At 33.9% G+C, this 15359-nt stretch overlaps 1 protein-coding gene across 1 annotated transcript; it reads left to right on the plus strand.

Moving 5' to 3' along the window:
• The first annotated feature begins 739 nt into the window (after positions 1 to 739).
• Positions 740 to 14829, plus strand: LOC145608054 (uncharacterized). Its single transcript, XM_081663657.1, has 13 exons — positions 740 to 1217; positions 2616 to 2799; positions 2976 to 3044; positions 3119 to 3217; positions 9513 to 9592; positions 9680 to 9854; positions 9971 to 10516; positions 11645 to 12330; positions 12852 to 12936; positions 13064 to 13115; positions 13362 to 13411; positions 14208 to 14255; positions 14346 to 14829. The coding sequence occupies exons 1-13, from the start codon at positions 871 to 873 to the stop codon at positions 14520 to 14522; spliced, it is 2598 nt and encodes an 865-aa protein (XP_081519783.1). The 5' UTR covers positions 740 to 870; the 3' UTR covers positions 14523 to 14829.
• The last annotated feature ends 530 nt before the right edge of the window (positions 14830 to 15359 follow it).

Below are 15359 nucleotides of genomic sequence, written 5' to 3' on the forward strand. Positions count from 1 at the left end.
TCAGAACCTTATGCTCGATTAGACATGTCACAGCATGTTTAATATATCGAGTCAACACTATTCATGTAGGGGTACTATAAATTCCCGTATATTATGAGGAGAGTATACAAAAAAAATTATTGGAGTATCTAAAAGCTTTTTTTTTTTTTACTCTCTCCATTTTTAAAAATTTGCTCTACTTTCCTTTTTCGACCGTTTTTATATACTTGCTCCATTTTTTTTATTTGGAAAGCTTTTACATTATTTAATTTATTTCTCTCACTTAGCGGACCAAACATAAATCATATTTCTTTAATTTCATGTTCTCTCTCTTCCAATTATCTCCCCTACATTTGTTTTTTATTTTCAACCGTTTTTTATTTTTTTATTGTGTCCATATTTTATTACTTTATCCAATTTATCCTAAAACTCTGCTGGAGAGAAATGGAGCTAGTATTTTAAAACTGAGGGCTTGTTTGACATCATTTTTGGTTTTCAGTTTTCTGTTTTTTTTCAAAACTAAAAACCAAATACAGGAAACAAGAGAAATGTGTTTCCACTTTTTTGTTGCCAGTTTTCAAAAATATTATGATTTTAATAAGTTTATATAATTTTTGATTCATTATGTGGCATATATCATATACTTTCATATAACAAAAAACCAAAATACAGAAAACCAAAGCAATACCAAATTTCTTTGAAATCCAATGTTGTAAAACAAACACGAATTTTCGTACACTACTCTCATCAATGAAATCATTCTAGTTCCACCGAAAATAACCCCGAATCCCCGTCAAAAATAAAAAACAACCCCGAATCACTCTCTCTCTCCCTCTAGAAGTTCTTAAAGAGACAACAATGGCGCTGATTTTCACGCTCTCACCATAACCAATGGCGGACCAGCATCACCAACACCACCAGCAGCAGCAATCCCACTCATCAACAAGAAATCGTTGTTATTCGTTCACCCAACACCAACACCAACAGCAGCAGCAGCACCATCATCATCATCCTATGTCGCTTCCAATATCGCAACCTCAGCAGCAGCAGCAGCAGCAATCAGATAGTGATCGGAGCAGCGTCGAACTGCGTGCTGTCGATTGTAATCTCGCCTCTTTGTGTGATCACATTCAATTGGAGGGTTTTAACAATGGCGTTTTCTCCGATATTGTTGTTAATGCTATGGGCTCTACTTATCATCTCCATCGCCTGATTCTTTCTCGCAGCTCTTATTTCAGGTTTCATATTTCATCACAATTTTCATTTAAATTTTGGAGAATGTTTTAAATTGTAATTGTCAAATTGCTTTCTTTTGAGGGGTTTTCTCGTTTGGGGGTGGGTGTATCATTCGAGATTATATCAGCCTCAATTGCAATAATTAGTACTCTTGGTTGTAGGGCATGAACAGTGGAAGGTCTATAAAACTTTGTGATTTGGTGGGGAAAATTGGTGAAAAAATTATGCTTTGAAATTGAAATATTGCCAACATCATACGGGGTCTTTGTGGTATCGAATAAAATTGAAAAGTGAAATTAAGCTAAATTTACAATCATTTTAACTTATATTGGCAGATGACGGGCATAAACTTGAATTATATAAACAAACAAGAAAAGACAGATATAACTATGATATAACTATGATTGATATGCAAGAATATGCTATGTTGTAAAAATGGAAACACACAATCATATAGATGTTGACTCACATGAATTTGGATGTAAGTTTGATTTGATTTTTCATGGCATTTTTTTTTACCTTGAGAAATCATACCTTTATTTTAAGTGATTTGGAGATTTTAGCTCCGTTATGGCAAATGTTATTGCCTGATATTGTGTATCCAAATCTGACTGTCCTATGTTTTATGTGAGCTCTGGGCTTGAATTTGACAAACTGTACTTATTTGTTTTTCTTTTCCATGACACGAGAGTTCTTCATATATAGCTGTTAGAAAAGTGATTTTAGCCCCTTGCTATGGCGCTAATTCTGTGCTATAAGTTTCTGTTTGTGTGAGAGAAATGAATTTAGCACTTCCACTTCTAGCCCTTTGATCTACGATCCTGTCCCCCAAGTGTTCAAATCTGGTATAGTATAGCGCCAGTTTTTCCTAATTTGGTTGGACTCAAGTACTTAATTTATTTGTGAAAAAAATTTATAATGTTGGCCCAAAGTGAAGTATCAAAGAATCCGATCCATGTTTACACAGATACTTGAGGTATAAACGTATAATGAAGAATCCGATCAACATAGAGCCTGTCAGTTACTTTTGTGTGGAATGATTTATGCACGTCAACAAGTGACCATGGGTAGAAATGTAAGGAATTGATTTAAAGAAGTGGTTGCTATAGTTGAGATTTGAACTTCTCTTTTACATTAACAGATATAGAGATTATACTGCTGGCTATCTTAGGTTATTGATAAAATTTTCTGATGTCGTAAATTGGTCCTGTTTTTGGTGCTAAGGATCTGCTAAAAATTACATAATGAGAACAAGAGAAACAGAACAAAGGATGAATTGAATGTTGCCTGAAACTGTTTTCGTTTTTCTTGAACAGTTTATGGCTTCTATGCTTATTTGCTTACAATTTATGTTGGATAGTTAATGAAAACTTCTCTCTTATTGCACAACTGCTTGTTAGGAATATGCTTCATGGTCCTTGGAAAGAAGCATCTTCCCCCGTCTTAAGTTTGCAGATAGATGATACAAATGTTAATGCGGAGGCCATTGCTATTTCATTGGCATACCTTTATGGTCATCACCCTAAGCTTAATGACAATAATGCATTCCGTGTTCTTGCTGCGGCATCCTTTCTTGATCTCCAGGTATCTTACTTTCATTGTAGTTTTAAACCTTCATAAGTTCCCCAATCTACTTTTTCCATGTTTAACAACATTGTGATAATCTTTGTGTTGCACACTTTTATGCAATTCTACCTAAACATATATCGTATTTTAAAATAAATTTATCTGTACCTGTCTCTTAAAGCTTAAATTTGCAGGAATTGTGTGCTATCTGTACTGACTTTATCATCGCTGAGCTGTGGACTTCAAATTTCTTAGCCTATCAGGTTTGAGATACTTTTTGGGTTATTTTTTCAATATCTGTTGTGCTTCTCTATTCTTAATTATACTATCATGATAGGTGTTTGCAGAACATCAAGACTATGGCATACATGGGGAAAGAGTTAGGAATGCTTGCTGGGGCTACCTTTGCCAGAGTGGTTTCATGGAATTGAAAGAGGTGTGTAGCTCATTTTTGGCTTATAGTACTTTTTATACTCCATCCTAGAATAGTTTGAATACTCTTAATTTTCATCGGCCCCAAAAATAGTTTGGACACTTCCTTTCTTGAACTGGTCCTACCATATATAACATTTCTTCCATTCTTTTTCAGTTATAAATCAGGCAATAAGTTAAAATAATAAAAAGTTAATATGATGAAAATATAAATTTGTCACAATTCTACTAAGACTCCATATAACTCTTTTTTTTTTATAGTTTTTTTTTTTAAAAAAAACTAGTGGAAAGCTAAACATCGCCCTCGAATCTCTAACTAATGCCCGCAAATTAACCTAAAATGACGTACATACCCTTATTATAAAAATAATGATTTTTGCTTAAACTTAACACTTTTACCCTGTTTTAAAGTTTTAATCCTTCTCTCTAGTGTTCACCGGGCACCAACGTCCAACGAACACGTTCAACCACCAACTACTGTGATTTTCAAAATCAAACAAATAATTTAAATTTTGCAAAACCACTAACCACCTAGCTATCTTTTTTTTTTTCAAAGCTTGACTTCTTTAAAGTAGTTTATTATCTTAAGTTGTAAAAATACAAATTCTTTTTTTTTTTTAATTTTTTTTATTATTTTTTTTTTATAGGAAAAGGGGAATTAAACTAGATTAAGCAATATTCCAAGTACACAAATCTAACCAAAGTAGCAACAGGAACATGCTTACAACACCACGAATGCAAGCTCCCCAAAAGATAAGAAGCCAAAAAATTGAAAGTTAAATATCAACAGCACAAACAAAGCAACAAGCCGAAATGGAAGTAAAAACCATGCATAAATTGCATAACAAAATGATTAACAACCAACTGATTCAAACATGCGAATTTAAAAAAAAAAAAATTAAAGAAAGGCAAAAACGCCCACTTTTTTCGCCAGATCTAGGCTAAAACGCCTATATCTTTCAAATAACCGTATGGGTGATCGAAATTTATAGGCGTTTCAGACTTTCAGCCTTGATATGGTGAAATAATTGGGCGTTTCCGCCGATTCCAGAAAAAAAAAAAAAAACTGATCTCGTCTCCGGCAACTACTTTGACAACAACATTCCCCTAGTCCCTTGGCATTTCCACGCGAAATTATATAGAGCTAGTATAAGGAGGTGGTGTGGCTTGGTAAATGGTGGTGGTTGTTTAGAGAGATAGAAATTTTTTAAAGAGAGAGTGTATAGGTGAATTCTGGTTGTATGGTGATAATAGATAAGTGGTAAATGATGGTGGTGGTGGGGGTTAAAATTATGATTGTAAGGGTGAATTTTTTGTTTATATCTACGAGGGTAAATTCGTAAAGCATATTTATTTTGCGGGCGTTAGTTAGATATTTGAGGGTGGTATTTAACAACCCCCAAAAACTATAGATCACAAAAGTCAAAGTAGAGTTTGTGAAAAGTGTCAAAAGTCAAAACATCAACTAAAAAAGAATAGAGTAAATATTTCTTACATTACTTTTGGACCCACTATTTCCTTTTCACACCCACTTTTCAGTTAGAATTTTTATACAAATGCCACATTAATTCCCATCAAATCTACTCACAGCTTATCTCCTAAAACACTGTGTAGTGATTTGTGTTTTAATTTGGCATGGAGAGAGTAGTAGTTTAAATGGGTATATAGATTTTGGGGATGTTTCCCATGCTGAACTTTCTGATTAATAAATGCTTAGTATGCTCTGCTCTTTTATGTTCCCCTCATAAACTATAATAGGGCCACACGTGATAATGTTCTGCAGTTTATATCAGCCTCGTATCCGAATCTGTAAGAGTTATAAACTTTTTATACATAATATTATTTTTGTTATTATTGGAGGTTTAACATTTTAGATAGTATCAAATAAAGTGTGTATACTTTTATAATAGAGTTATAGGATTCCTAGTCTAAAAGTATTGCTCCATTAGCTGACAAAATTCCATGAAACGATGGAAGATGATGAGTTCGTGTTTGTTTAAATAGGAATGTGTAACTTTTAAAATAAGAATGATAAGGCATGATAATTATTTAAAATACAAATGAACATACAAGGGGCAGTGGAACACATAGCATCATAGTATGTGAAATGTCCTGTTCTAAATTATTAGGGTGGAGTGCAATTTGTTTTGATTTTATACCTTAAGCATGACACTAGTTATTTATTTAGCACTAAAGATTTGAGTAGAAAAGTTCATGAAGTATGCATAAACAAATATTCATGCAAATTTAATGATTCTTTAAGACAGATTTTAGGAGTTCTCCTAGCTACCACTACTTACCTTAAATTTTGAGTATAAAATTTGTTTGAGGGTGATAAACTATATTATCCATATTTTTAAATGATTTTAAAAGTATGCTTCCTCCGTCTCCTAATACTATACTTGTCTTGACCTTTTACACTACCTATATAGTTGACCCTTTTTTCTATCTAAATCTACCTCGCTCTTTTTTTTCTTTTTTAATTTTTGTAATGCTGTTCAATTCACTTATTGTTGATATGTAGTTTAAGAAAGCTTTGGAAAAGATGAGTGTATGTGATTATAAGTAAGAGAAAGTGTAAAAAGGGTGGTAGGTGTAAGGTAGATTAAGAGAGAGAGGGTGTTAAAAGGTGGGTGGGTGTAATACTCCCCCTATCCCTTTTTGTTTGATCTTTCCATGACTTCTTGTGAATGCCATGGGAATAGTTTTTCAGAGATACAATTATCTTTATACTGATTGAGTTTTCAAAGCTTTCTTTAGTTTTGAAGTTTGCATGTAGGAACTTAGAATCTGATTTACTATCAGTTGAGTATAAGTAATTGAATAGGGACAACAATCTGTAACTAACTGTAACACTGAATTCAGCAATTCACTCCTGAATCTGGTATCTCAATGATTAAGCTTGAAGAAAAACACAAAAATTATTTCAATAATATCCAACTTGCTTGGTTGAACATGTAGCATTATTTATTGACTGAATCAGTGTGTTTCCCTTAACCAATGAGAATAAAAAAACTACCCATTGTAATGGACTGATTTTCAGATTTACATATTATATGGAGTATGAGATGAAAGCTTGGAATTTTGATTAATAATGGCAGAACTAATTTGGGGCCCGGGCAATGCCCCAGGTTATGTTTAAATACAAAATGAAAAATTTACCTTGAGTTTAAATAATACTACCTCATTTGACAGTTATTTGCAACATTTACCAAAAAAGGGTGCTACCTATTATTTGCAACAAAATTAATTTTTTCCTAATGTAGTAACTTTTTTATAATAAAATGACCAAAATACCCTCATTTAAAAATTATTAACCCATAATACTACACATAATTACAAATTATTATAACTCTAAATCTAATTTAATAATCTAAACTTTTCCCCAAAAAAAATCCGATTCATCCATCTCTCCACCATCTCTCTCCTCCATCATCATCTTCTTCCTTCTTCATCTCTCATCTCCTTCTTCATTTCTCATCCATCATTTCTACTTTAGATTATCTTTCTCATCTCTCATTTTGTTTGGGGTGGTTTTCGGTGGTTCGTGGGTGTTGGTGGTTCATTTGTGGGTGTTGGTGGTTCATGGGTGGTTATTTCATGGGTGTTGGTGATTAATTTGTGGGTGTTGGTGGTTCGTGGGTCGTTATTTCGTGGGTGTTGGTGATTAATTTGTCTGTGTTGGTGGTTCGTGGGTGGCTATTTTGTGTGTGTTGGTGTTTTTCCTGTGGCTGTTTCGTGGGTGGGTTTGGTTTTGAGGTTTTAGATCTGGTGGTTTTTGGGTGGTTTTCGTGGTTCAAAGATGGATTTTGGTGGTTCAAAGGTGGATTTCGGTGGTTCAGAGGTGGATTTCAGTGATTTGTGGGTGGCATGAGTGGTGGTTCGTGGGGTGTCATGGTTGGTGGTTCTAGGTGGCGTGTGGTGGTGGTTCTAGGCAGCCATAGTTTAATTGTAATTGCTTTTTTTTTATTATTAATTTGATTAGTAGTTAAATACATGTCCATAACTTTCAATAATCATGTTTAAGAAGTTTTGCCTAGGAGTCCGCGCGTACCCCATTTGTTGTAAATAATTGTTAACGGAGGTAGTATTTTGGAACGAATACCTTAAGTTTAAATAATAAAATTAAAATGGTAAAATTAGTTGGGGATAGAAAGAGAGCTGCAGTAGTATTTGTTTTACAATTAAGTAAGGAATTACATATTATGCTTAATGAAAAGTTACAATTCATATATGAAGGTTAATTAAGTAATAGAGTGACATTAATTGCAAAATAGAGGTAATAAAAAGTTGGGAATTTCAAGGGAAGTAATGGTTCAAATCTAATCCAAATACTAATGTGTTGTCATGTCATAATCTATGTGGCGCTATGTCATAAATGTTATGATGACAAAGTATGACACATGTCATCGATATGTTAATCCCTTGGGTTTTAATAATTATATAGATTTGAATACAAAAGGATAGATATTAAGCTTAAGGCTATCTTGATAACTCTAGGTTATCACTTTCCTAGTAACTTGACATTTTTCCTCACAATTCACATGATGGCTAATGCATATACTATCCCCTAATAATACTAAGGCTTATGCATATACTATCCCCTATTTATACTAAGCCTTAGGAATAAGGACTACTAACCTAAAAGTACTAAACTTCCCAAATTACCCTTCTTAATATTAGTCTATTACAGTTTGGTTCTCAATTAATCTAGCCTTTGTTTAGAGCCCTAATCAGTAGTGCAAAAGATATGAACCCATGAACATCATTTCAGATGCCTTGGATTTTTGTTTGGAGTCCTTGGGTTCACTAGGCATGTTTGTGTTTGAATATTGCATCACTTGGATTGAAGATTCTTTGTTGGGCTTGTTATAACATATGGAGTAAAATTTATTTTTGTAGTCGCTACCAATTTGTTTTCACCAACACTATTAGGGTGGATTTATTACTTTGCTTAATGGATCATGAGAGGTTTTAGGTTGTGTTAGCATAAAGGGTGTTTGGTTCTTAATTGATCTAGCCGATCTGTTTAGAGCCCTAATCAGTCATTGATAGAATAGGTGTGTAGTACCCTGTGTGGGTGTAAGTAGTCCTTATTCCTAAGCCTTAGTATAGATAGGGGATAGTATATGCATGAACCTTAGTATAAATAGGGGATAGTATATGCACTAGCCATCTTGTGAATTGTGAGAAAAAATGTTGAGAGTAGTGACCTCAAGTTACTAGGAGAGTGATAACCTAAAGTTATCAAGAGAGTGATAGCCTTTAGCTATTGATCTATCCTTTTGTATTCAAATGCTACCATTATTAATTAAAATTCCAAGCTTTCATCTCATACAATATGCAAATCTAAAAATCAGTCCATTACACAAACAACCCATTATGCTAACACAATCTGGAACCTTGCATGACCCATTAAGCAAAGTAATAATCTACTGAAATTAAACTAGTTATTTCGCTCATGTATAAACCCACCCTAATTGATAAGAAATTTAATATATATATATTTAAAGGGGAGTTTTTTCCCGAGTTATTAGAGAGCCACGTAGGATCTAATTTTCTTAGCGCGCCATGTAGAATTATAAATCTTAGTAGTAGCCAATTAAATAAGATATTATTAATTTATTTTAGAATTAAATAATTTAAATGCCACGTAAGCAAAATTGACGAATGAGATTTTTAAATTTAAATTAATTAAATATTAAATATTATCTTTTAATATTAGGAATTTAATCTAAATATATATAACAAATTTTAGCTCATAAATAAAAATATAAATAAAAAAATCAAACAAACCGTGCATCGCACGGGCTTAATCTAGTATACTAGTAAAGAGGGGAATATCAACTAACAACAATTTAAGATAACAACACAAGATTTACCAATCTCAAAAATCATCAAGATCTATGAAATAGGGTTCTTAATCAAAGCCAATACCAAGTAAAGTCAGGATTTAGGTGTAAGTTACAAAGAGCAATCACAAAGATAGTAAATAATCATCAAGACTAAGGAGAGAAAATCTCATTGATTTCAAAATTAAGCAAAATTTCATCTTGATTTTGATCAAAACCTTATGTTAAGACACTGTTTTCAAGTATGTTCTTCCTAAGAATATTACTCATTTTTATATTTACTATTTGTTTCTCCTATAAGGCTATATTCATTTGTTTGGCTTCATTGCATACGCATGTCATACACAATGCTTTGGTTGTTAATTGATATCCCCTATTGACTAGTTGGTAGAAACTGAATACTACATGTCAGCTACCTGTAATATTAATTCTTATAACCGTCTTTAGGTTCTACCAAATCTTTCATCCCAAACATTGCACGCGCTACTGACCTCAAATGAACTTTGGGTACCTAGTGAAGAGAAACGGTAAAGTACTGTTCTCATATCTTTGGCCTCTATGAGAATTTGAATCTTTCTCATGCAGGATGACATTGTTTACTTTCCTTTTTGAAGCTTTGAATTGGCATTATATACATTGGTTAAAAAAAGTGCTCTCAACAAGGGTGAATCCCATGAAAAGCAGAGTACAAGCCTGGAAACAGGGATCACAAATCAACATGACTTGTCTCAATTCAAAGGAAAGAACATTATTGATGCTTGTTGTAATAGAAACTCGGAAGCTGATACGGTACGTGTAAATTCTTACTTGCTCTTTACAGCTATAAAGTCTGCTTGCATTATCTGATTGAGCTTGCAGATTTTGTTATTAACTTCCACAATCATATTGTTGATGGCAAACAACAGGAACTTCAAGTTGCTTGCAGTGAGCCAAATTCAGGAGCTGAATATCCTAACAACTTCGAACAACCTTCCCTTGTTACCTACTACTCTGATTCAGATAGAAATAGGCCCTCCTCTTCTTACATTAGAATGCCAGTTAATTTTGCTGCCAGTGGACAGGGAAGTGAAGCTGCACTAGTAGAAGGACCATCCGAAGAAAGCATATGCTGCCATTTTAGTAGTTCTAATTGGTTGTCAGGAAATGATTCAAGGGATTGCTCTTCATCATCAATAAACTCTTCCTGCAACGATATCGTGCCTGATGAATGGAGCAGAAATGATTTGGCTTATCCATGGGGTGGAAGGACTGTTGGAAGGAGGCAGGTGAAGAGTTACGGTAAAGGGAACTGTGGGTTGAGAGGAGAAGAATATGATACATTCATTAACATTTTTGAAGAAGGTTCAGTTTTGTACTGCAATATGTCTTTTGAGGCTCTTTTAGATGTGAGAAAACAGCTTGAAGAGTTAGGTTTCCCTTGCAAGGCAGTGAATGACAGTCTTTGGCTGCAGGTTTGAAGCTTTTATCTTATTCTTACTTCCCTGAAGTTGTGGGATATTCATGCAGATTTATTTTCAAATAGTATATGTATTTGTATGCTTTTCTTCTCTCTAGGTAAGATATGGGACCCTAATTGAATGCTTATTTTTCAACTTCGATTGGGATAGTGTGAAAGGAGAGTTGAGATTGGGACAATGGGCCAAGCTTAAGCTACTTCCAACTATTAGGCTAGATATTGAACCCTCGACCTCAAATATTGAATGCGAGTACTGTGCACTAGAGTTCTTTAGATTCTTATGCAAGCTATGTCACTAAATGTAATGTGAGCAGTCCTGAGCACTGATTCTGAATGTAAGGGGGGTGGGGACATGGAAATGGAATAGATCTAAAGTTCTAAACTGCTACGGTGCTACCAGCAAACTAGTCAAAAATAAGGTTGTCGTAGTGAACCCAAAAACCTTTAAGATTGTTTAAGGATCTACAACCACTAAAGTGATTCCAGATTCTTATTATTCCGTAGAATGCAATTTGCGAAAGCAAGGATGGTTTCTGAAAGTCAGTATTTAGCTTTATAAACTTTAACTGTTGAGGAACAGCATCATAATTTTGTTCATCTGATAACTTTGTGTTTTGTTGGATGCCGATTGTTTAGGAGATGGACTTTATTAATCCTTCGTAATTATTCGTATTTTGGACTCGTAATTATTTTTCAAATCCCATCCAAACACTTTTAACTCATTCAGTCCAATACTGTTTGAATAATTAGACATAAGTTCAAAACTGGTCCAGTCCAATCCCTTTATAATTTGTATTTTTATCTTGCCTTTAAGCCCAATAAATCTCATTTTGCCCCTATTATAGAAAAAAATGTATAGACATTAGCCTAGATAAAGAACCAAAGAGAGACTAGGAGAGGAAATAAGACTGCAAAGATAAGTAGCTAAGAGTCAATTTTATTTTAAGCATTTTCCTGAACTTTTATTTTCCTTGGACAACATTTTCTGTAAGTTATTGATTTCTTACTCTGTTCTATTGTTTAATACTTCTCTCATTTCATAATTCTTGAGGGAAGGGGATGGGGGGAAGGTTGTTTTCTTGTGCTTTCATTACATTAGTCTGCCTCTCTGTTTCTTTTCTAGATGCTTCTCAGTCAGAGGGTTCAAGAAATTGCTGCTGAAACATGCAAAAATTGTTGCCTTTTAGGCATGGCATGTGCATGCAAACAGCCATTTACCTTTTCCCATGGTGCTGGAACCACAGGCTACTATGTCCAAGCTTCTGATCAGAATAATTCACCAGGCAATATTGGTGATTTGTATGTTGCGGGTCCTGCTAATGGTGAAGGAAATGGTTTATTTAGACCCGTGAGAGTAAATGTTAGGGGTTCAAATGATGGACTTGCTGGTATCGGGCGTGGAGCTACACTGGTTCCTGCTTCCACTTGGTGTCCAACTCGTTTTGTATTTTCCCGTGTTCCGTTTGGTGTGGGCAACAGGAATGGTCAGCAATCTCTTGCTAATGATGATCTGGAATTGAGACCTGACCAACATGGTGACATGTCTGGAGATGGACTTACTGCCTTGGTTGGACTGAGTGACGGAGGAAGAAATATTAATAATCAAGGGTGGCAGACAGAGAGTGCTTTTGATATAGCTCTAAGAAATAGTTTCATTGAAACCTCTGCTGCTGGGCCAAGTTGTAGTAATACTCAGATGGGAGAGTCTTCAGACCAAAATATTAACGGCCAGTGTGAGAACACAAGCAATGCATCTATATCCTTAGATATGAAGACACCTCTAAGTCACTTCCCACCATTTCGATTTGGGTTGGTTTTCTCTTCCCCTCCCCCTTCTTCTCTTTTAATCTGTATCCTATTGTAGCATAGGTTGTGTTACTTGGACACGGAAAAAATGCTGCCAGACCCTAAGCTATTTGTTGCTCATGGTCTTTGCTTAAGGCAATGAAAATTTGCACTCAAAACATGTTCTTTGTTTTTTCTTGACTGCTGAGCTTGCTGCTTTGATACCTTTATTTATTCTTGGGTTCATGTATAGAGCTTCCTATACTTTGAAGCTACCTGTCATGGATGTCTTACTGCTTTTTAGACACAACTAAGGTTTTGAGGTCACTTAATGAACAATTGCCCTCGTGTCATTGTTAAATCATGTAGGAACACATGGTTCATCTTTTGGGGTGTAATAGTCATGGTCATATATTAGTATGGCATGTCCAATGACTTCATATGAAGAGTAGATACATTACTGATTTGTTATTTTTTGGACTATTATTCAATCAACTATTCATACTTCTATATTTTCTTGTTAATTGGAATGTTAATTTCAACAGGGTAGAATTTGCTGATGTGCATCGACTTAATGATGGTCAGGTTAAACACTCACCAGAAGCATTTTATGCTGGTTCATTTTGGAAAGTATGATTTCAATTTTCTTTTCCTTTATGTTCTTGAATGTGTATTATTAGAGCATAAACCGAAGAAAAGCCTACTCATTTTCCAGAATTGATATATTTAAACTCATTCACTCTGTTGCATCTAACAGATAAGTGTTCAAGCTTTTAATGACGAAGACCCTCAAGGGCGTAGGACACTCGGTAATTCTATATAAAGAATTTACTATTTTATGCAAATAATTGTTATTAAATCATGAATGACTGGAAAACAAAGGGAAATTATTTGGAATAAATTATTCCTTTTGAAATGTATGCTCTATTAATTTGGATTTAGGAGTGAGTACATTGTAAGCTTTTTTTTTTTTGAAAGGAACATTGTAAGTTTAAATTACACAATAATAGCTACTCTTATTTCATTTGCTCTTGATTTCTGGTTTATATTGTCAGGCTTATTTATTCATCGCCGGAAGGCTGAAATAATGGATCCTCAAAGGAAGGTCAGCTTAATACATTTACCATTTTTTTTTAATGTAAATTTGCATTTGTGTTTATGTTCTTTAAAATTTCTGCATTTTTGTTGTGCTTTCAAATTTTCATCTTTGTGGATTATTAAGCCTCTGTAAATTCTATATCCACCCTACATGCATCAGAACTCTTGGATTTTGCTTTTTGGTTCAAAGACGTGGTCTATATTTCGAGCGGTAAATTCTGTGAGCAAAATGTTGAATTACAGCTGCAAATATTTTTGAAAACTCAGTTTTCTTGAATAGTCATTTAGTGTAATTGGTTTAAATTGTACAAGAAAAGGGGCGGGGGAAGACAGCTAGGATGGGGCTTCCTAGGAAATGAGGCTGTGGGAATTTGGTTTTGAGAGCAGTATATATCAATGAAACTATCCATGTAGATCAAATTTTGTGAATTGCTGATCTTTTACTTGGAAAAAGTAACCTTATTTTTCCCCTTGTTTATCACTTGGGATTTTCTGTTTGACTGTGAACTATGAAATTATCAAATGTATATTAGTAGTTCATAAAATGCAAGATAGAGCATTGATTAGGTTTCTATCTCTATTTACAGCCATTGTATATTGAATATGTAGTACATAAGCATTTTTCCCACTTTTTCATTTTTTCTTAACTGAATTTATCATGGTTTATTTGAACTTGGTTGCCCGTATTTATATTTATCACGCAACTAATCTGAACTTATTTGTCTGAAATTTATTTGTGCAAGGTAGTAAAGAACAAAGCTTTTGTACTTATGTGATGACACTTTCCTTTTATGTTAATTCAGGTGCATATGTATGTGGACTCTCGTGAAAAAGTTACAGCTCGCTATCAGGTAGATTGGATATCAGACCACAATGACAATCATCATGTTGCTCTTATTTCATATGCAAATTTTATGACTTATTCCTTGTTTTGATTTTAGTTGATCTGTCCATCAAAGCGAGAAGTTATGGTGTTTGGAAGCTTCAAGCAAGCAGGTACTCTTTTACCAAAAGCTCCAAAAGGCTGGGGCTGGCGCAGTGCTATACTCTTTGATGAGCTTCTGGATCTTCTCCAAAACGGGTGCTTCAGGGTTTCTGCCGTTGTACAGCTTGTATAGATTTGATAATCTGGCACTCCCATTCTGTGTCTCAATTTTCTTTTTGTCATTAACATAATTATGTATCATTTAATATCCGCAAGGATGACTTAGGTTGGTCTTATCAGAAGGATTAGCCTAAGTTTCTTCCTAATAAGAGAAAGAAAATGGAGAAAAAAAAAATGTAACATGCTTACTACATATTTTCTTCCTTATAAGTACATTTCATGAATACATAATACGCAAACACATGACATAATTGTGTGTGTTCTACAAATATTGCAACAATTACTATATGAAGCTTAACAAATATTTCAATGTTTTCCTATTTATACATGTTTTCTCTCCTCTACTCGTCACATGGATCCCTATATTTATTCCTCTCTATCTCTTTCGTCTTCTCAAAATTTGTAACCCAACTCCATGTTGCAATATTTAGCAAAATGGAGGAAGTACAATACAACAGATATATATAACGCAGAAAAAAGTAAAAGTTTATATTGACCCAATAAATCAAATTATACAGAGATAGAAAGATTGGAGAAGCGGTTTATGATACATTTATGCTTAAATGATTTAGTTTATGATTTCTTGCAGTGCAATTAATAAAACAATTTCATAGGAAACAATTTGCCTAATTGATATCTATTATAGTTACATTTTTATAATTTTATTTAAAACAATAAGATAGAGTGGCTCGATTAATTAAGAATGAATGTATATATAAATACATGTGAAATGAATCCTTTATTCTGAAACATGTTTTTGAAGAAGGGAAGCAAAGAAGTTTCTAGAATCTCCTCGTGGAGCACATGCACAAGATTGGCACGGTGAGATAATCTTATTATTGGAGGCAAA

The sequence above is a fragment of the Chenopodium album genome, chromosome 23 (genome assembly GCF_948465745.1).
Source record: "Chenopodium album chromosome 23, dcCheAlbu1.1, whole genome shotgun sequence".
Taxonomy (NCBI): domain Eukaryota; kingdom Viridiplantae; phylum Streptophyta; class Magnoliopsida; order Caryophyllales; family Amaranthaceae; genus Chenopodium; species Chenopodium album.